This window comes from Mustela lutreola, chromosome 11, assembly GCF_030435805.1.
Source record: "Mustela lutreola isolate mMusLut2 chromosome 11, mMusLut2.pri, whole genome shotgun sequence".
In the NCBI taxonomy this organism is placed as follows: domain Eukaryota; kingdom Metazoa; phylum Chordata; class Mammalia; order Carnivora; family Mustelidae; genus Mustela; species Mustela lutreola.
The window spans coordinates 81,920,432-81,943,089 of NC_081300.1; the positions used below are offsets into that span (position 1 = coordinate 81,920,432).

The 22,658-nt window shown below is 38.3% G+C and overlaps 1 protein-coding gene across 1 annotated transcript; it reads right to left on the reverse strand.

Annotated features, from left to right (window-relative positions):
- Positions 1–447: 447 nt before the first annotated feature.
- On the reverse strand, positions 448–2,060 carry LOC131811573 (14-3-3 protein zeta/delta-like). The gene has a single exon (XM_059140228.1). It carries the CDS (start codon positions 1,968–1,970, stop codon positions 1,233–1,235), a length of 738 nt encoding a protein of 245 aa, XP_058996211.1. The 5' UTR covers positions 1,971–2,060; the 3' UTR covers positions 448–1,232.
- Between the last annotated feature and the right edge of the window lie 20,598 nt (positions 2,061–22,658).

A 22,658-nucleotide genomic window follows, 5' to 3' on the forward strand; every position in this document is an offset into this window, starting at 1 on the left:
AAAGACAAATACCTTTACTCATATATGGAATAAAAGAAACAAAACAAACAAGCAAAGGGGAAAATAATAAGACATAGAAAGAGAAACAAAGCAAGAAACAGACATTTCTTTTTTTTTTTTTGTCCATTCATAAAACTTTTATTCCCCTTACATGAACTTAATACACGTGTTCTTAACAATTATGCTTGGATTTTTCATGAAAATTTCATAAGACATTAAACAAAGCTAGCCATCATCTGAAGTTATTTCCCTGTTAACTATTTTTTACAGCACATGCATGTTATTAGGCAAGTATCAAAAAAAAAAAATCACAAAAGCAAAACCAAAAAATACCCCAAAACAAAAAACCCCAAAACAAAAACAAAAATTAAAAAAACCACCCAAACATAAAAAACCCCAAACCAAACCAAAAACCCTAAAAAAAAAAAAAGAAAAAGAAAGAAAAAGAAAAGTTAAATACATGGGATTTTTATTTTGCTGCTGTGCTTGATACACATAAAGTAATGGATATCAAGCAATTCATTTTTACTGCATCTTTACTTGTACATTTGTTCTTAGGTTGCCTAAAACATTTAAATACAAATAAAAGGAGTGTAGCAAAAATAATGAAAGCAAACAGCAGGTAACTTTACAAATAATGGAATGTGAACCGTTTCTGCCCTTATCCAGAGTAAAGGAACTAAAGGAACACTTCTGCAACTGTAATCAAAGGTGTGCACACTGAGAGTTGAGTATTCCACAGATTCTCATGGTTCCATACACGGTATCTACAGAATACCCATTTCTACTACAGCCTCGTAAGTGCTCCAAACCTTAAAGTACCCACAAAAACTATACCTGTATCTGGAACCAAGTATCCCTTTTATTCCCTACCAGGACAAACCAATATGTAGGCAGTTTTCTTTGCTTAGACATGGAAGCAGTTTTAACACTGGCCCTTGTGAAGCCACAATGTACCAAAAGTACTATGCCAAACATTTATAACTAGTATAAAAATTCCACATCCCCATATTGGCCACCTCAAGATGAAAACAGATAATTCCCTAAATGTTAACTGGCTCTACTCCCCTAATATTCAACATAAAAACCACATGGGAAATATAGAAATTCAAATAGAAGTAACATAAACCTGTCATAAATCGTAAACAAAAAACTATTTGTGGGACAGCATGGATGACAAATGGTCTACTGTGTAAATTTAGAATGAGGCAGACAAAAAGTTGGAAGGCCGGTTAATTTTCCCCTCCTTCTCCTGCTTCAGCTTCGTCTCCTTGGGTGTCCGATGTCCACAATGTCAAGTTGTCTCTCAGTAATTGCATTATTAGCGTGCTGTCTTTGTATGACTCTTCACTTAATGTATCAAGTTCAGCAATGGCTTCATCAAAAGCTGTCTTTGCAAGAGAGCAAGCTTTCTCCGGGGAGTTCAGAATTTCGTAATAGAACACAGAGAAGTTAAGGGCCAGACCCAATCTGATAGGATGTGTTGGTTGCATTTCCTTTTTGCTGATTTCAAAAGCTTCTTGATATGCTTGTTGTGACTGATCTACAATCCCTTTCTTATCATCACCAGCAGCAACCTCTGCCAAGTAACGGTAGTAGTCTCCTTTCATTTTCAAATAGAAGACTTTGCTCTCTGCTTGTGAAGCACTGGGGATCAAAAACTTTTCCAAAAGAGACAGTACATCATTGCAGATATCTCTTAGCTCGGTCTCGATTTTCTCTCTGTATTCTCGAGCCATCTGCTGTTTTTTCTCAGCACCTTCCGTCTTTTGCTCAATACTCGAGACGACCCTCCAAGATGACCTACAGGCTCCTACAACATTTTTATAAGCAACTGAGAGAAGATTCCTCTCCTCATTGGATAATTCAGCTCCTTGCTCAGTTACAGACTTCATGCAGGCTGCCATGTCATCATATAGCTCAGCCTGCTCGGCCAGTTTGGCCTTCTGCACCAGCTCATTTTTATCCATGACTGGATGTTCTGTGTCCCGAGTGGGTGGCGGCGGACGGACGGGGGCTCAGCAGTCTCCGGGCGGCAGCGGCGAGGCTGAGACTCTGTCCCAAGAAACAGACATTTCATTACGGAGAACAAACTGATGGTTACTTGAGAGGATCTGAAAGGAGTGATGGATTAAATAAGTGATGGGGGTTAATTAGGGCACTTGTCATGATGAGCACTGAGTGTTATATGTTATATTGTACACATGAAACTAATACAACCATATATGTTAACTAACTGGATTTCAAATGAAAAATTTTTAAAATCCCAGTTTTTAGATCACATTCTGGCTTACAAAAGGGATTTATTCATAAATTTGGAGATTAGCTAATGAACAAATAAAGGGGTGAACAGGCAGTTGTTAGGTAAAATTACTGTCCTTTCTGGCATGATCTTATACCTTTTTTCTAGAATTATTTTTAGCACTTTAGACTCTTCCTATTTTATTTTGAGTCATTAAACAAAAATTTCCTCAAAGGACCTTAGACTCCATCCAATTTGAGCAACAGTGTGAGAGAGGAAATGGTGTCCAGGAGGAAAAAAAAAAGATGAAACTACTTTTGTTTACTAGTGAATGCATAGTTCTTCCACAGAAGAAGCTCTAAATGGTCATGGCTCCAGCTTTATATGTGTTCAGTCATATGTTCAGAAGTAGGTAACACTATCAAAAAATATAAAGCATCTGAGATTATTTTCTCTTATTTGAAAGCTGGTGTATGAGTCTGCCGTGGTTTCTTGGGTGCTGATAGAAGACGGAGACTCATGGTTCAGAAATAATACAGTTTATTATTCACAGCAATAGAGGTAGCCAGAATATTAACAGTTGTGTGTGTGTGTGTGTGTGTGTGTGTCTAGGGGTGGGAATTATATATCAGTTCTGAGCCTCAGTTCCCACAAGAAGAATCAAAACAGAGGCAGATAATATTTGCAAACACAACAGGTTAAGTTAAAAAAAAAGATACTATTTCTGTCTTCCAAGTCTATTCAATACAACCATCTTCAAAGGATGGTCTAGAACAAATAATAAATGATGAAATGTAAGCAACCAATTTAAAAGTGTCTCCCAAGAAACACACTTTGAGAGTCTTCATTTGACAAAAATACTATAGGATATTACATGGATGAGGTGCATTGAATACTGGAAGGTTAAAATTACAAGGGACCAAATATTTTTAAGCAGTTCCGGCATTCAGTAGAGTTCAAATAGGTTTTATAAGATTGAATAAAGAAACCATCAAAACCTGGGCCCAGGGGCGCCTGGGTGGCTCAGTGGGTTAAGCCTCTGCCTTCAGCTCAGGTCATGATCTCAGGGTCCTGGGATCGAGCTCCACATCAGGCTCTCTGTTCAGCAGGGAGCCTGCCTCCCCCCCTCTCTCTGCCTCTCTGCTTACTTGTAGTCTCTGTCTGTCAAATAAACAAATAAAATCTTAAAACAAAACAAAACAAAACAAAAAAAACCTGGGCCCAATTTTCCCAAAAGTATGATCCTGATTCTAGTCTCTATGATGTTATCCCTTGAAGACAATGTCTATAATTGAGTTGAATTAGTTTACTAAAGAGCATACCCCCATTTGTTGTAGGAGATGAACAATATGCAAGAGGCAGAATGCCACATGGAAGCCACCTGGTCTTCAGTGGAATATAGAATCAGTTCCTTTGGGATGAATTTGTTCCACATTTGACTTCCCACTTAAGGGAAAATAAGAGTGCCTTCTAATAGATTTTGAATAGGAAATGACAACGGAAGCTTATACAAGATTATAAAATGGGAAATTTCATTTAGATAAGCAATAATTTCAAAGTCATCTTCTTAATATTACTGACTCTTCACATGATCATAATTTTATATTGGTATTATATGGTAATTTCAAATATAGTAAATATAAAGAATTTACCTCTGTAATTATAGCGAGTCTGGTCATAGTTTAATGGCAACAAAACTTCAATTTAGAAGTATGGTCTACCAATTATTAATACAGTTGGAAATGGTGTGTCATCTTTACTCCACTTGTCTCACTAAAACAGTGAGCCAAAAAAGTAGGTCCAAGCTGTTTACTATGGTCAAAATGGGTTGCCTTTGCACTTGGTAAAGAAGCAGTCATATTTTGGAAGAAGAAACTGAGGCTATTAATATTTTCAACATATTTTCAGAAAGGAAAGAAAGGATAATCTGAGCTAAAGCCAAAATCTTACACAAGGTGGCAGGAGAATGATCTTTTCCCAGATAAAGGGTTTTTCAACTTAGCCATGTTAGGAGGAAGAAGAGATGAGACATTGTGGACTTGACTAAGGTTTGCACACTGTTCAAAAAGTTTTCCAAATAATGTGGATTGTTTTTCTTCTTTTAGTTGAGACAAAACAAACAAACAAACAAAAAACCACTAATGAGCTTACTCTTAAAAGGAGGTAAATAAGAAACTAGCAAAAATTGAGTGTTAGGAATTGTCCCCCTCCTTTTTTTAAAATTATGTTATGTTAGTTACCATACAATACATCATTAGTTTTTGAAGTAGTGTTCCATGATTCATTGTTTGTGTACAACACCCAGTGCCCCATGCAATATGTGCCCTCCTTAATACCCATCACCAGGCTCACCCATCCCCACATCCTTCTCATCTTTAAAACCCTCAGTTTGTTTCTTGGAGTCCATAGTTTTTCATGTTTCATTTCCCCCTCCAATTCCCGCACTTCATTTTTCCTTTCCTTCTCCTAATGTCCTCCATGCTATTCCTTAGGTTCCACAAATAAGTGAAACCATATGATGATTGACTTTCTCTGCTTGACTTATTTCACTTAGCATAATCTCCTCCAGTCCCATCCATGTTGATGCAAAAGTTGGGTATTCATCCTTTCTGATGGCTGAGTGATCTTCCATTGTATCCATAGATCATATCTTCTTTATCCGTTTGTCTGTTGAAGGGGATCTTGGCTCATTCAACAGAATAGCTATTGTGGACATTGCTGCTATGAACACTGGGGTGCATATGGCCCTTCTTTCCAGTAAAATAGAGCTAGCCTATGACCCAGCGATTGCACTACTGAGTATTGACCTCAAAGATACAGATGTAGTGAAAAGAATTAGGTATTGTTAAAGCACAAATTCAGGGGATAGAAGTTATGGTACAGAAGAGGGAAGGGCAACCATATGGCACAATAGAATAAAGTAGCTCAGGAAGAGATTAGTCATATCCAGATATTGTAAGGCATGTGGGGTTGGCAGGGAGAGCATGAGAAATCATGAGAGCAGAGAGAGAAAATGGACCAGGCAGGAGAGGTTTATAACATTTTAACATCTAAGGTAAGCATATGCAAAGCAGAATAGGGAAAGAATTAAAAGTTTTTAGAAGACTCAATACATAAGGAATAACGTGGAGGACACTGGGAGATGGAGAGAAGTGTGCTGGGGGAAATCGGAGGGAGAGACAAACCATGAGAGACTGTGGACTCTGAGAAACAAACTGAGGGTTTTGAAGAGGAGGGTGGCAGGTGGTTGGGTGAGCCCAGTGGTGGGTATTAAGGAGGGAATTTATTGCATGAAGCACTGGGTGGGGTGCATAAGCAATGAATTTTGGATCACTGAAAATAAATTAAAAGAAAAAAAAAGACTGACTACAGACATGGACCTCAGTTTAACACAAATATGGAACTCACTGTAATACCAGCCACTTCTCACCGACACTCACAGACTATGATAATAATAAATAATAATGCAATTAAGAAAATTGCCTGCCATATAATTTTTCCTCTTTTTTATTTTTATGATTATTATTTTTATTTTATTTTTACAGTTTTTATTTAAATTCCAGTTAGTTAAAATAAGGTTAATATTAGTTTCAGGTGTACAATATAGTGATCAACACTGCCATACAATGGCTTAAATAAAAAAATGAAAAAAAAATTTTAAAGATTTTATTTTTAGGGTGCCTGGGTGGCTCAGTGTGTTATGCCGCTGCCTTCAGCTCAGGTCATGATCTCAGAGTCCTGGGATCCAGTCCCGCATTGGGCTCTCTGCTCAGCAGAGAGCCTGCTTCCCTCTCTCTCTCTCTCTGCCTGCCTCTCCATCTACTTGTGATTTCTCTCTGTAAAATAAATAAATACAATCGTTAAAAAAATATTTTATTTTATTTTATTTTTTTTTTAAAGATTTTATTCATTTATTTGGCAGAGAGAGATTACAAGTAGGCAGAGAGGCAGGCAGAGAGAGAGAGGAGGAAGCAGGCTCCCCGCTGAGCAGAGAGCCCGATGCGGGACTCGATCCCAGGACCCTGACATCATGACCTGAGCCGAAGGCAGCGGCTTAACCCACTGAGCCACCCAGGCGCCCAAAAAATATTTTATTTTTAAAAACCTCTACACCCAAGGTGGATTTCAAACGTACAACCCCAAGATTAAGAGTTACATGTTTTACTGACTGATCCAGCCAGGCACCCCAACAAATAAAAATTTTATAAAATTGTTGAGTTTGTGGGAGTCTCATTTGCTCAGTCAGTTAAGTGTCTGCCTTTGACTCAGAGCATGATCTCAAGAGTCCTGGGATCAAGCCCCATATTGCTCATGCTCTTTATCTCCCCCTCTCTTCTCTCTCGCTTTTGCTCTCAAATAAATAAATAAAATATTTTTTAAAAAAATTGTTGAGTTTGCTTAACTAGTTTTAAACTAGTAGACAGAGATGAAGATAAAGTATGATGTCATGGCAGGGAAAAATACAATTTACACGTTTTATAAATAAAATGTGCAATGCAAGTTACATCACTTCTTTTATCACCACACTGGGACTTTCCCTACTGAATTGTTGTAATGTAAGGACCTATTTTATATTTTTATATTTTAGCAAGAGGCTTTCATTGAGGTTAATCCTTAAACTGTCCTTGCTCCCCTTCCCCCAGGGGATTCACTTAAAAACAAGTCCTGGAAATCAGCTCCAGGTAACAAAGCACATATACAAGTTTGGGTCAGGCCAGGTGGAGACATCAATAAGCGGGGGGGGGGGGGTGTTTGCATTTTGTCTCCCTAGATACTAAGGAGTATGCCCCACTCCTCCACCCTTTGGGAACCTTTTTGGCACCAATCCTAATCAAGGTGTAATAGGCTGGGTCAAATGTCTATACTAGGGTAAATTGAACCTCAATTGGTCACCTAGCCTCACTGTGGAGTTTCCTGTGTGTGTTAAAATCTCATTGGTCACGTGTGCGTGGCCAGTCCTCACTGCATGGCCTTTTCCCTTAAAAGCTAGACTGTGAAACAGAAGGGTTGCCTTCTCTCGTAAGAGGTGTGGCCCCGAACGTTCGGTTAGATTCTTGATGCTTGGCATGAAATAAAGCTTTGCTTGACCTTCGCTTTACATCAGTCTCGCTCCTATAATCATAGACCCATTATTGGGGCATAACAGTATTAATCTTATAGTTATAAGTCCACAATGCATCCATCATCCATCCTACCCCTTAACATTCCCCTTTAGACAGACCCATGATCTAGAACAAACCCTATTTTATAGTGCCTTGTAGGAGATTTTTGCTGCTGCCTAAATTGCCTACTTTCCTCTCACCATTACCATGGAAACTGGGTCCACTGAAACAAAGGGGTAGTGTAAGAAATAAACAACTTCCAGAAATCTCTTTAAATAATAAAGTATAAGATAGTGGTACCTTTTCTTCTGCCACATAACCAATTCTTGCAAGAATAAGGTCATATAAGAGAATTTACAGCACATGCTAGCATTATCCTACTGGACCCAGATCATTTGTATGTTTCTCTGTCTCTGAGAAATGTAGTTATTTACATGACTGAATCCTACAAATTGTTTGATATGACTACTAAAATCACCTACATTATTTTAAAGCCTGTTTAAGTCTTCTGAAATACACAGGTTTTGTAAACACTTATTAAGCATCTTGTATATATCAAACACTTTAAAAATCTCTGCTTTAAAAAAAAAACAGAACAAAACAAAAAAAGTCTACCTCAATGGAACTTTGAGTCTGAAAAAGATACAGGCAATATACAAGGCAACAGATAGAATAATTACATATTTGATTATATACTCCGAGCATGTCACATTAAATTGATATGAAAATGATGAGAAGGATCTGAATTTCTTGTCAAAAATTTTTGCCTTAAAAAGAAATTGATATTTAGGGAAAGTTGTTACTGAAAGAGGTCCTGTGTCAACCAAAAATGTTGAACCATGATCTGACTAAATTTTCCAGTTGTGATCATTGCTTTGTTTAGCTGTCTTATATTAAGACTGAATTTAGTAATTCAGTCTCAGATTTCAGTAAGTCTTTTTCTTTAATATTTTATTTATTTATTAGAGAGAGAGAGAGAGTGGGCGAGGAGGGGCAGAGGGAGAGGAAGAAACAGACTCCTTGTTGAGCAGGTAGCTGATGCAGGACTGGATCATAGTACCCTGGCATCATGACCTAAGCTGAAGGAAGACACTTAACCAACTGAGGTACCCAGGCACTCTAGACTGTAAACTTCTTAAAGGTAAAAATGTTTATTCTTCTAGTTGTTCCACAGACATTTCTAACATCCATAAGAAAGCATGTACTGATGTAAAATGCCAGAAAATCAAATTATTGAAAAAAAGAAAGAAAGAAAAGATATATCTGGATAAAGAGAAAAACAGAAAATCTAATAATACATTGAATTATTAGAGCAAAGAGTGGAGGAAGAGAAAATAAATATGAAACAGAGATTTCCACTAAAAGAAAAAATTTGAATAAGGCAGGAGATTTAGAAAATTATTATGACAGACTTGAGAAAAAAATAAAATAGGAATTTTTAGAAAATAGCAATGAATGAAAAGGTAAATTGTTCCTACCTCTATAATATTAGCTGTTTGTTGTTGTTGTTGCTAATTTACCTATTTAAGCTAATAAACAAAGAAAGGTTTCATTTAGGGATAAGGTTTCTATATATATATATATATATATATATATATATATATATATATATATATATATATATTTCATTTAGGGATAAGGTGTATATATATATATATATATATTTTAATTTTAATTGTTAGAAAATGTGTCACAGAAAGTGTTTAAACTTTAAGATACAGATGCAACATATAACGAACTACATTGTTTGAACGTCTAATTTGTAAATGCTGTTAGAGGAAACTTGGTGGAAATGTCCTTATGTGGTTGTGTTTCTGGAACTAAGTATATTTATTAATAAGGAATAGTTTAAAATTATGAAATGACCAGGAGTGGACAATTTTCCTAATCCTATCAGGTCTTTGCAGCTCTTTTATTAGCCCCCTTTATGAATATCAGCTTTATTTATCTAATTAAATTTTATATTAATGTGCTTTTGACTTTTGCCCTCTCCCTTCCTTCTGTTCTTTTTTTCCCCTAAATTACAGGTTTCTGTTTAACAGCTACTATCAATTCTTTGATATGAATTCTCAACATCAATTTACTAACTCCAGAGATGAAGCAGCATCAATAATTAGAAGCTAAGAATACAATGCCTTGGGCATCTGGATGTCTCAGTCAGTTAAGCACCTGCCTTTGACTCAGGTGGTGATCCCAGGGTCGTGGGATGGAACCCCAGGTTGATCTTTCTGCTCAGCTGGGAGCCTACTTTTCCCTCTCCCTCTGCGTGCAGCTCCCTTTGCTTGCGTTCGCCCTCTCTTTGTCAACTAAATAAAATAAAATAAATGTATATAATACACTTATTTATTTATTAAAATGCAATTATTACACAATACATAATGTATTGAAAATTATAATAATGATTAAATAATTTATTAAATATTTATATTAAATACATCAATTTAATTAAATATTTTTTAGAATTTAAAATTTTCAAATTTAGATTATTAAATATTAAATCATTAATTTAATAAATAAATATCTAAACATAATTAAATAAAATTATTTATTAAAATGAATAAAATAATGTTAAGTCATTATCTGAGCATGTATTTTTAAATAGTCTAAAATAAACCATCTAATAAAGTCTAAATACATTGAGTTCGATATTTATACAAGTTAACCCAGACACTCAACCCACAAACAGTTTCAAAACATTTGTTTTTATCTACTACTCAAAATATGATTGTAATGTATTTATTTATAACTTTGACATAGCAAGGAAACTTGGAGGAAAAGGAGACATTTGCTTTTAATATTTGAAAATTATTTTGTTGATTTAAAAAAAATAAAAACCTTAACACATGAACATTTCTTCTTAAATAACACTGTGAAGTTTCTGAGTCGCATTCTATTAAACGTGCTGATAAAATGGCCTCAGTTACTCATTTAAATCATCAGCTGAATGGGTAACAAATGAAGTAGAGAGCTTTTTAATTATTTATGAATGTATTGCTTGTGGATGGAGTGCCACATAGAGTTACCTCTCTTTTTGGCTTTGTTTTGAGAGCAGCAGAGGAATCTTGCACAGCACAGAGCCTATAGGGGCTTCATCTCATCGCCTGAGCTGAAATCAAGAGTCAGATGCTTATCTAATTGAGTCACCCAAGTGTACCATTTTTTTCCCTGTATCTTTATTTTCATCTATTTCTGTAACTGAGTTTCCCTTCAAAATCAGGACTTGCATACACAACCTAAATAATTATTTTGGGATTTGATCACGTGGAAGAGGAGAGAATGAGAAGAGCTAAGTGGTCCAGTAGAAACATATATGAGTTCAGACTGAGTGGATTATGATTGTAGACAACTGAGCATCAATCCTAATGCACAGAATATATCTCAGAATTATTTTCCTGAAACAAGGAAGAATCTGTTTAATCCACTGGCTTCTGCATCCTAGCCACAGTGGTTAAAATTCATCACAGAAGTAATTAATGTCCCTGACTTTACTATTACTGGGCATGAGAGAGGAGCTCAGTGGGCTTGGTCAGTGTCCCACCTAATGAAAGGCAGAGCAGATTCAGGCAAAAAAAAAACATTAGTTCTTTCCAAATTAGATTTAATAGGATTCTATTTTTCACTTATGAATTCATTTTACATTTTATATTCTATCGATTTTTCTAAGCTTTGGCCAATATTCACTGCATTTTTGAATAGCTTTTATCTATTATTGTAAATCATTTTTCTGCTACATTTGTTTAGTCATGGTTATCCATTTCTTCTTCCAAGTTTATCAGATATGTGATATCATTTTCCAAATAAATTATTTAAAATGTTTATTTTTTATACTAAACTTCTATGAAAAACATTGATATATGTATTATGGCATATTGTTCCCCTTTTAACTTATTTTTAAAAATGTGAATGTGCCTTGGCAAATTCATATTGTTTCTTTTTATGTTTATGTAAATTCTTCATAATTTTCCCAAGTTCATTGGCTTATGGTTTATATTTTTTTAATAATTTTCCTACTGCCAATTAATAGATTTTTTTCCATTACATTGTCTAAGTTGCTATTGCCATTATAAGTAAAAAGCACCTGGAAATCTATATCCCTGTCCATTTTCCTCAAATCACTCATTATTTTCAGGATCTAGTTGGATTTTCTTACGGGTTCCAGGTGGACAAGCTTATGAACTGGTGCTAATTATTATTTCTGTTTCTGGATTCCTGCATTTACCAGCATCAGGGATCATTTTTAACAATTATGATGAAATGAGGCATCATATTCTTATTCTCAACTTCATTAATAATGATATTAGTATACTATGTCCTACAAGATAATAATAGATACATGTAAAATAATTTCATTGACCAAAAATGTTGTGGAAAATGTGAATAAAACACAGTGGCAACCAAATAGTCATTTCAAGTTGAGCTATTTTTTCCCCCTTTCTCTCCCTGTCTATTTAATTTCCTGTAGCACATTCCTACAAAGTATTTTAAGGGTGTTTTATATGCACATACAAAGAGATCATCATGGAGTCTAAATCTAATAATTCCTTGTCAGTTTTAAATATTTTAAGTATTGTTCATTCCTATGTCAGTTGTCTATTAACTTTTTCTCCACACTGTACTTAATTGCAAGGAAATATTTAATTTTAATATAAATTAATTAATCACTTTAATAAATATGTTTACCTTATGGATTAACCTTTGATGCTTATTTGTTAACTTTTTTAACTTTTAAAATTTTATTTATAGAGAGAGAGAGAGAACAAGCACAAGCAGGGGAAGCTGCAGAGGGAGAGGGAAAAGAAGAAGCAGGTTCCCCACCAAGGAGGGAGTCAAGCTCAGTTTCAGGGCCTTGGGATCATGATCTGAGGTGAAGGCAGAGGCTTAGCTGACTGAGCCACTAAGTCTAATTGTTATCTTTGATATTTAAGGAAATACTTTATCATCTCTAATTGATCCCCTATGTCACAAATACAGTTTTCTCTATGGTGCTATTAATTTTATTGTCTTAAAATTAGACTCTTTTTCTAGAAGCATTTTTAATCAGTCTCTTAGGTCTATACTTTAGTTTAATACATTTCATTTAGTATTTTATTTTTTCTTCATCATCTCTGAGTATTCCTGACCAGTACTCATTGGTCAAATCTTTTTTATTAATCTATTCCAAAAATTTGTTTGTTTCTATAATATTTTGTTATTACTGCTGTCATTCTTAGGTTTTGCCTTTATATTCTTTTTGTTTTGTTTTGTTGTTTTATGCTTTGGTGTTTTTGTTGTATTGTTTTGTTTTTCTTTTGAATTATACGATTAAACCTTTAGATTTCCTTCATACCTTTAATTATTGTCACTTATTTTCACAAATGATATTACCAGAGTACAGTAATTCTAAATATTTCTGAATTAGCTGTATTATTTCTTTTTAGGTATCAAGTTAACTTCCAGTTACATGGACTTAATATTTTGGTCATTATATTCTAGTTTTATTGCCTTATCATTGGAAAATATAGCCTGATACTTAACTCTAGGGAATGATGTGGGAGAGCTAGGTTCTTGTCTCTTGGAGTCAAAGAAGGAATCTCGTGGGCAATGGAGAGTGAGTAAGTGACAGAAGTTTATCAAGTGAATATATAGAAAAAGCTCTCACAACTAAGAGGGGTCCCCACACAGTTAACAATGAGTGCCTTCAGGGTTTATTTTTTATAAAAAGGTAACCAGGCAACTTTAATCCTTTTAACATCTCTATCAATAACTCCTTCAATGGCTTACCTCCTTTTTAGGGTCTGATTATTCTTTTTTGGTTACAGGTGATTATCATAGAGACACCCACCCCACATGACCCACCCCATACACCTAGGGCAGGGTGGTCCTCCATCCCACATGCCTAGATCAGGGTGCTCTTCCCTGGGGTAGGGTGGTCCAATTTATCTCTTTACTCTGGTTTTCCCACACCACATTTTGGGAATTTCTGAGAGCCTGTTCACAAAGTTCCCTATAGATCTCTTCCTCCCAAGCCCCACCTGTCCGTTACTCATTTTGAGAGTTGATATTACCATAGTACTGTAATTCTAAAAATTTCTGAATTAGCTGTACTATTTCTTTTTAGGTATGAAGTTAACTTCCAATTATATGAATTTAATATTTTGGTCATTGTTTTCTAATTTTATTGCCTTATTCTTGGAAAATATAGCCTGATATTTCACTCTAGGAATTGATTGGCATATACTTCTGGCCTAAATAATGGCCTGTTTGTGTAAATGTTCAACTTATGCTTATATACTTACTGAAGACTATTGTTTTGGGGTCAGGATGGCTACATTTATTAATAGATCAGGACTATTAGATTCTCTAAATTTTGATGTCTCTTAATTTAATCTAATTAAATTATCAGTTAATGAAAGAAGTTAAATTTTTTATGTACTACTGAATCTAAACTTATCAAAGTCTTTTGCTATAATTAGACAAGTATGTCATCCTGTTTTTATACCAAGTCTTACATTAAGAAAAATCATACTATCTGAAATATTATTTATTATTATTATTATTATTATTTTAAAGATTGTATTCATTGGGGTACCTGAGTGGCTCAGTCAGTTAAGTGTCTAACTATAACTCAGGTGATAATACCCAGGTCCGGGGATAGAGCCCCGCAGGGGGTTCCCTGCTCAGTGGGGTGCTTCTCCCTCTCCCTCTGTTTTTCCCTCTGCTGTGTGCATGTTTTTCTTTTCTCACTCTCTCTCAAATAATAAGTAAAATTTAAAGATTATCTCTCTCAAATAAATAAGTCAAATTTATTTTCTCAATGGGAGGGAGAAGCAGACTCTCCACTGAGCAGGGAGCCTGATGCAGGGCTCAATACCAGGACCCTGGGATCATGACCTAAGCTGAAGGCAGACACTTGAATTGACTAAGTCACCCAGGCACTTCAGTTGTTCATTTATTTATTTATTTTTATTATGCATATGTTTTATCTCTCTTTTCTTCAAGTCTTTTTTTCGATCTTTTTACTTTTTTCATAAAACTGAATTATTTCAAGATGACTTGGTCATCCTCTTTTCCCCCACCCCATAGGTCATAGAGTACATTTTAACTGTTAAAATAATATTAGTATTTAAGTGCTGCCTACAAAAATTAAGGAAAATTATCTGTGGTCTGTATTCCTAAAAATATTTTTTTTTATTATGCCTTCCTATTCCAATGACATTTTATAAGGATTTAAATGTTTACAATTGTGATTATTTTTTCAAGATAATAAAGCTATTACTTCATTATTTTTTATATCTGATGTTATTAAAATATTTTCTGTCAGTCTGATTCTTGTTTCTTTATTAATGAATTATTTTTTTTCTCTCTAACACTTATGATTTTTTTTTGTCTTTGGTATGTATGCCCTAGTTTTGGACCCATAGAGTCAACTAGAGTTATGAATATTTTCTTTCTGTTCTTGTATGTAAGTTTTAATCCACTGTCTTGAGTATTTTATGCTTGAGAAATAGATGTACATTAATATTCACATATTTCTTTCCTTTTTTCTTCTTTCATTTAAAAAAAGTCATTTATTTTATTTTATTTAAAAAAATATTTATTTATTTATGTGGAGTAGAGAGAGAGGGTCATGAAGAGTGGCTGATGATATACTTTCAATTTGGGAGGAGGTTAGGGATAGCACAAGCCTCCAAGGTATTTTATAAACAAGGTTTCCAGGACCTTGAGGGGGCTAGCTATTGTTAGGGAAAGGTCATTTATTACTATTTAGTAAAAACTCAGGGAAGAGACTCTTCTGATGTGTATCAGTGGGTATATGCTTGGGAGATGATTGTCAATGTATATCTTGAGGGCAGGGGTGGGGAGTAGAGATAAAGAAGTTTCCAAAGTAAGTTTTACATGTGAAAATAGATTTTCAGTATCCTGGGGGGTGGACTAAGAAGGCTTTTTGCCCTGAGTGGACGTGTCCACATTGAAGCAGCTGAGTCCCCGGAGGAACTTCAAGGACTTGTCAACAGGCTATGAGTAGTAAGGAAATCTAATTTTTTCTCTAGCTTTTGTTCCACACACATCACCTACATCTTACACCTCTTTTATATTGATAATTTTAATGCTTTGCTGGTATCCAGATGACTGTATCCTTAAGTGACTTCTTATCTCTATGGAATCCATTACGTATTCTATCCATTGTATTCTTAATTCAACTAGATTACATATATTTAATCTATTAGTACCACTAGGTTCTTATTCCTGTTTTTATTTCAAACTCTTTCGTAATTTCCTTACACTATTTATTGGGTATATTTTAAACCCCTGATATACTCACTTATTATATATAAGCTGTCAACCTTATTCTAATTTTGAGGTAGCTATATCTTTTTGGGTTTTAGGACATCATAACAACAATGCCAAATAATTTTCAGACAACAGCAGGATCTCCAAGAATTCAACTAAATTCTGACACTATCTACCTGAACATAGCGTAAGATTTCATCAGTTAAGGGATCAGTCCTCCAAGACTATCTCCAACCCCACCTCACCTCAGATGCCAGTCTCACTGTAGGCCCCAGGTTATTACCTGTGCTTGTGACTGAGCAACTACAGGTTGGAGGTCCCAGTGGCCTACTTCTTACGTTCTTTTAATTTGCTACAGGGACTCACATCTCAGAAAAATACTTAATTTATGTTTGCCAGCTTATTAAAAGATATAATAGAAGATTTAAATCAATAGATAGATAAAGAAGTGCACAGGGCAAGGTATGGAGAATGGGCACAGAGCTTCTATTACCTTCTGTAAGACTGCCACTCTTCCTGCCTTTTCATACATTTAACAAACTAAAAGCTTTCTGAACCCAGTCCTTTCAGGTTTTCTGTGGAGGCTTCATGACATAGTCATGACTGACTAAATCATTGTCATTTGCTGATCTAATCTCCAGCTCCTCTTCCTTCCCCAGATAATCCTGAATTCGGAGGAAGGGGAGGTTTGTTGGGCAACAAGTTATGAAGGCTTTGACCAAGTGGTTGGTCCTTCAGGCAAACAGCCCTTGCCTTGAGTGAGGTCTGAAGGTCACTTCATTAATATAACAAAACACACCTCTCTCACCCTTATCACAGGAAATTCCAAGAGTTTTAGGAGCTGTGAGTCAGTATCCATGGTTGAAAACCAAATATTCAGATGACCAAAATATATTTCTTCTAAACCACTATATTACACTACATGCTTAAGTATTTAATTATGTGATCTTTAAAACAAATATTTTTCTAAGAGTATAAACTGTTCTGTCAGTAATCTGGATTGGGGAGTGATGTATTGCCAAATTTCTGTCGTTTTAGTCCAGGAAGTCAAAGAGAAACAACAGGAGAGCCCCTTAGGGCAGGAAGTTCAAAGTAACAATGTTGACTACTATTCCCTTTTCTTGATTTTTTTTTAAACAAGCAAATCATCTCTTCAGAGTTGCAGTTTAAAGCCAAGAACATGCGGAATTGGGAGAAAAAAATAGTTAAATTTGGAGACTTGCAGAGGTAGAATCAGAGGAGTGAAAGCCATTACAGTAACTGAACTAACTGAGGTCAACCTTTGGTGAATCACAGAAACAGGTGGAGTTGTCAAACAAAGGAATCTTTGTTTACAACATACAAGGAGATGACAGGGAATAAGTTCCAAAGCCTTGACTGTTTGAACAGGAGAGAGATTTTTATTTAGTATTTAAGATGAATACTCACAAGGGAGAGTTTTATTATCCCGTGTGTGGTTGGTCATAAGGTTGTGGATGCATGCACATCCACATATGTATTAGTGCAATATGTATTGCATGTTCACCTGAATGAAGCTTGTATCCCCTGAGGGCAGAAACTTCACTGTTAGAATAAAGCAGAGGTAACTGTTGGACAAGGGAAAGGGACTCTGCAGGCTTCAAGAGCAGATAGAAACTAGATGGGGTATTGGGCTCATTTTCTGGGACAAGGAATGCAAGGCCTTGATTACTTTTGAAATAGCACCAGGAGTTTTACAACTGATTTATTGTCTCAATAGCTTAGGCTATTTCCTGGTCTGGTGGTGACTGTTAGTTTTCCCATTGCCTTGTTCCCTCAAAATCCTTAACTAGTGAGGTTTTTGCATTTCTTTGTAAGAACCTCCCAGGAATTTTTGGAAGAAGTGTGCTTGGGCAAGTACACAAGGTGGGTATAGATCATTGAAAATAGCTGGGAACAAAAAATGACTTTTCTTATGTCATGAAAACTATATCTCATCTTTAATTTTCTGGGAAACTCTAACTCTTTCTGCTGATGTTACCAGCAGGCATCTGAGATATTACTGATTGTTCTCTTGAACCTAAGGAAAAGGAAATGTAGAAAGCAAAAGACAAAACTTTAAAATCTATCCTGCAATTCATCAATTCACTGCAGCCACCTCTCTGTCTTTCCCTTTCTCTTTTTCTCTCTTTCTCTTTCTCTCTCACTTTCTCTCTCACATACGCACAACACACGCAAATAAACCTAAAACAATTTTTAATTTTCCCTATTCCATTTTAATATACTTGAGGCATGATCATTTTCTTAGTAAATACAAGAAAAGAAAAAAAAATCTAGGATTCCATCATTCTGTGTGATTAAAGTATTGAGGAATCTACTTCCAATAGCACTTATAAAAACACATTTTATTTAAGTAATATTATATAATCAGGTGCCTGCATTTTTCTTATTCTCCAACTACTGTTATTTGGCAATTAATATTTTGTCAATCAATATTCCCCTATATCTGAATGTGTGGGCAGTGAGAGATGAGTTAGAGGCAAGGATGGTGAAAAATGGGTTACACATTAGAAGACTGAGGGCACAACCTCCCATCTTTGTGACTTCTGAGACCCTGGGCCTAACAAACCAGGAGACACTGGTACTGAAAATGTTCTCTCCTCTTCTACCTCTACCCCAGAGTAACTCCTAGATCTATCATAATGCATTTGTATTGCCATCCCCATGGAAAAGAGTTGCCATGATGGTTCCAGAACAAACCTTTTAAGGTAAAAAACAACTCTTCCCACCAGGCTCCCTCAAAAAAATTGAAAACTACAGAATAAACCAGCTCTCTTTACACCTTAAAGACCAGGAGAATCAACAACAAATTAAGCCAAACCCACATGCAAGAAGGGAAATAATCAAGATTAAAGCAGAGATCAATGAGATAGAAACTAGAGATACAGTAGAACACATCAATGAAACTAGAAGCTGAATTTTGAAAGAATCAATAAGATTGATAAACTACTGGCCAAACTAATCCAAAGGAAAAGACAGAATACCCAAATTAATAAAATTATGCATGAAAAGGGAAAGATCATGACTAATAGCAAGGAAATAGAAACAATCATCAGAAATTATTACCAATGGTTGTAACAGTTATATGACAATAAGTTAGGTAACCTAGACAAAATAGGGACCTATAAACTTCCAAAACTGAATCAGGAAGAAATTGACAACCTGAATAGACCAATATCTTGTTAGGAGATCGAAGCAGTCATCAAAGACCTCCCAAAAAACAAGAGCCCAGGACCTGGTGAATTCCCTGGAGTATTCTACTAAACTTTCAAAGAAGAAATAACACCTATTATTCTGAAGCTGCTTCCAAAAATAGAAACAGATGGTCAAACCAGGCAAAGACACCCTCCCAAAGGAGAATTTCAGACCAATACCCCTGATGAATATGGATTCTCAACAATATCCTAGCTAATAGGATCCAACAGTACACTAAAAAGATTATCCACCATGACCAGGTGGGATTTTTCCATGGGACGCCAGCTTGGGGAGCCAGGCTAGGAGGCCACCCAGCGCCTGCGCTGGCCACGCTGGCAGGCCCCCGGGGCTTCCCGGCGCCCCTGCCCCGGCCCGCACCTCAGGACCGAGGTGGAGTGGGGCGGGGGCCGCCCAAAGAAGTGGCTTTGCTAATTGCGGAAACGGGAAGTGAGCTCCCAGAGGACTGAGGAAGCAGCGGAGAGCCTGAGAGGAGGTGGAGGGGCTGGCGGATGAGGGGCTCCCAGCTCCGCAGTGCTGTGCTGTGGCCCAGTCAGGACTGCAGGACCACTGGACTCACCACCCCTGCACTCCTGCGCTCCAGCCCAGCACCTGAGGCCGCGCTGTCCTGCTCCCGAGGCCCGCTGACCCGCCCCGCCCCTTGGCTTCTCCTGACGACCCTCTGCGCGCAGGCAAAGTGACACCGCACCGCGCCCTCACCTGGAGCAGAAAGCAAGGGCCCTGAGCTGGGGCGGGCGGGGTGTGTGTGTGTGTGTGTGTGTGTAGGGACCCAGCCTCCCGCGACCCCCGGGGCAGCGGGACCACCCCGGACGCCGCGCGGCACCCCGTTCCTGACGGGGTCGGGCCGGGGACAGAGCCACAGGAGGTGCCCCCTGCCTGTGAGCGCAATAGCCCCTATCGTTTGGCACCCATACGCGTGGGTGCCGAGGACACCCTTTGCTCATCCCCTGCTGTGGCCCCACCACTTTTGTTCTGGACTTGGGATCCCAGGTGGAAACTAGTCCCTCAGACCTCCCTGGCAGCAAGGAGCGCAGGGAGGGATTCTCGGTTTTTCAGCCCTGGCTCTTCCTCTCTCCACATTCACATGCCTTCTCCTGTCCCTTTCCTCTCCTCATTGTCACTTTTATTAAATGGTTTTGTTCTGCATTTTGACCCTCAGAGCGATTTCATGAATGAATATACAGGAAACTGAGTGGGAGCCCACCTGTGAGAGCCCACCTGTGGAGGCCTTTCATTAGAATGGTCTCTGGTTCTAGCCTCAGTTCAGAATACTGCCTGTACTTGAGGACCGAGTCCAGATGTTTCTTTCATCTCTGACTTGAATTTGAAATCCTAACGTCACTATGACATGGGAAGCCGAGGTCCACAGCATCTTCATCTGAAATTCAACTTGAGCTCCCATTTACCTAGTGCCCAGCCTGAGTCTGTCCACTACTGTCAGGTTTCTAGAAGTTCATGCACTGCCCACCACTGACAGTAGGGGCATCTCTCTGTCCAGATTTTCCCTTTACATAAGGAGGTCAGTTACAGGAGATTAGGGCCCACTCTAATGACCTCACTGTAATGTGATTGCATCTGTAAGGACTCTAGTTCCAAATAAGGTCACGTTCTGTGGTACCAGAGATAAGGACAGCAGCAAGGTTTCTGGGGGAAATGCAGGTCAGCTCTTAACAGTCCACTCTCTGGCTCCCCAAATTCGTGTCCTTCCCATGTGCAAAATACCTTCACCCAATGCCCTCCAAAGCACTAATCATCCCAGAATCAACTCAAAAATCTGAAATCTCATCTGTCCTCCTCCACTCAAAGACCCAGATCTCACCCAGACCATGGGACCCGAGGACTGCATCTAGAAGCCACCATCTCCTGGTAAAGCTGCCCATCAGGTCCTGACATCACCCTCATTCGTCCCAGCAGCCGAGGGCCTACAGTTCCCAGAGACAGTTTCTCAGAGGAAGTTTGAAGACCACCTCAGAGGACATTCTTTGGGAGTGAATGAAGAGGGAAGGGGGTGAGAGCCTCCTGCCATTCCCAGGGCACCCAGAACCGAGACAGTGAGGCCTTGGGTGCTTTCTAGTGACAGATTCAAGGCAATTCTTCGACTTTGGGACTTCAGAGTTAACTTAGTTTTCATTTGTGATTATTATTTTTGTGTGGGGGCCATAGCTTTTCTTTTGACCTATGGCTGTTTTCACTTCCAATTCTGAAGAAGCCCCTAAATCCTAACCCTGTTGAGGACTCCGAAAACTCTCAGAGCAGCAGTACTGGGGGACAGTGTGGACACATGGTTTGGTTTCTCCTCTGGCCTGATTCTGCGGCAGCCCCGCTCTGTCCTCCTCAGACTTCAGAGCAATAGCTGAATAAGTAGAGAAAGGACCAGGGGGTCAGGAAGGTGGCCACCGAAGAGTGACTTCTCTGGAGGGTGGCAGAGCTAGCAAGTGAGCCTGTTAGTCCAGCTCTGTCTGCCGTCTGGATGGAGCTGAACAGGGGCCAGGGAAGGGGAGGAGGAGCAGAGAGCAGGGACAAAGGAACCAAAGAGGAGATTCAGACGAAGGGAAGTAATTGGGAGGAGAGAAGAAACTCTAGAAGACAGGCATGTAAGAAAGGAAAAGGGATGAAGTGGGCATCGGGAAAGGGCACCACCAGGGAAGGAGAGAGGGAAAGGGAAGAGGGAGGGAGGAAAAGGGAAAGGAAGAAGGGAGGAGTCAGCAAGCCAGGGCTCCCCCTGCATCTGAAGAAGAGGTGGCTGGTCTGGCTTGTCAAACAGGGAGAGCTTGGAGGCAGGCTGGGGAGGGACATCCGTGACACAACCACAGCTAGAAACGGAGGCCAGTGTTAGAAAAGAGAGAACAGGCTGCATGGAGAGTGTGTACCATGGGCCTTGTGAGCTCACGAATAAGTGGGAGTAACTGGAGTGGGGAGATGGGGGAGAAAAAGAGGGTCTTCCCATTAATGGGAATGACCTGTGCTTGGAGGCAGGCGCCATGAGGGGTCTCCACAGGAAGAGGGAGGCAGCGTGGTTGAAGGGCAGAAAGACAGGGCAGAACAGGCATCATTCAATTAGAAGGGTAGGAAGAGATGGATGGGAGGATTATGGATGCCTTTGGAGGACTGAGAATTTGTTAGAAGATCAGTGCAGATTTCTATGGAGACAAATGCCAGGAACTGATAGGTCTTTGAAAGGTCACTCTGGCTGCCTTTTGGCAAAGGGGTTGGTAAAAGGCACATGCAGGTGTGAACACAGCAGGTGGGAGGTGAGTGCAGGAAATCAGGTTAGGGAGCATGGGAACTAGGTCCGGGGGTATATAAGGGAAAATAGCCTTTAATGAGTTCCACAAATTGGCACCAGCTGTAGCTTCATTACAGCGCTGGAAGGGGTAGGTGGGTGTGTCCTGGAGGTTACAGAAATTACATGAGAAAGGGAAGTCTTTTTAGATCTTTTTTCCAACTAGAGGAACTCTCACCTTATTGATAGATTCCAGAGTGGGAACGGATGGACATGAGGACATCTTTGAAATGTCTGAATATGTTCTTCGACATCTTTGCAAGTGACAAGGAGACCTTGACCTTAGGAGGCCTCGTACTTCTTTGTAGCCAAAAAGATTTCACCTACAGATTTGGGTTCTCCCTTTTAAAGTCAAGGATACGGTCTTTCCAAAGGACCCCTCCTATCATTTTACCCCCTCATCATACCTCACATGCTGGGATCTGCAAGACCCTCTGTTCCACGTTGTGAGTATCCACTTTGGCCAGGCTGGTCTTCCAAGAACACCACCACAGGAAATTTAGAGCCTGTAGTGCTATTAATAACATCA

Excerpts from the sequence above, each read along its gene's own strand:
- LOC131811573 (XM_059140228.1), bottom strand. The coding sequence starts at position 1,970 with ATGGATAAAAATGAGCTGGTGCAGAAGGCCAAACTGGCCGAGCAGGCT.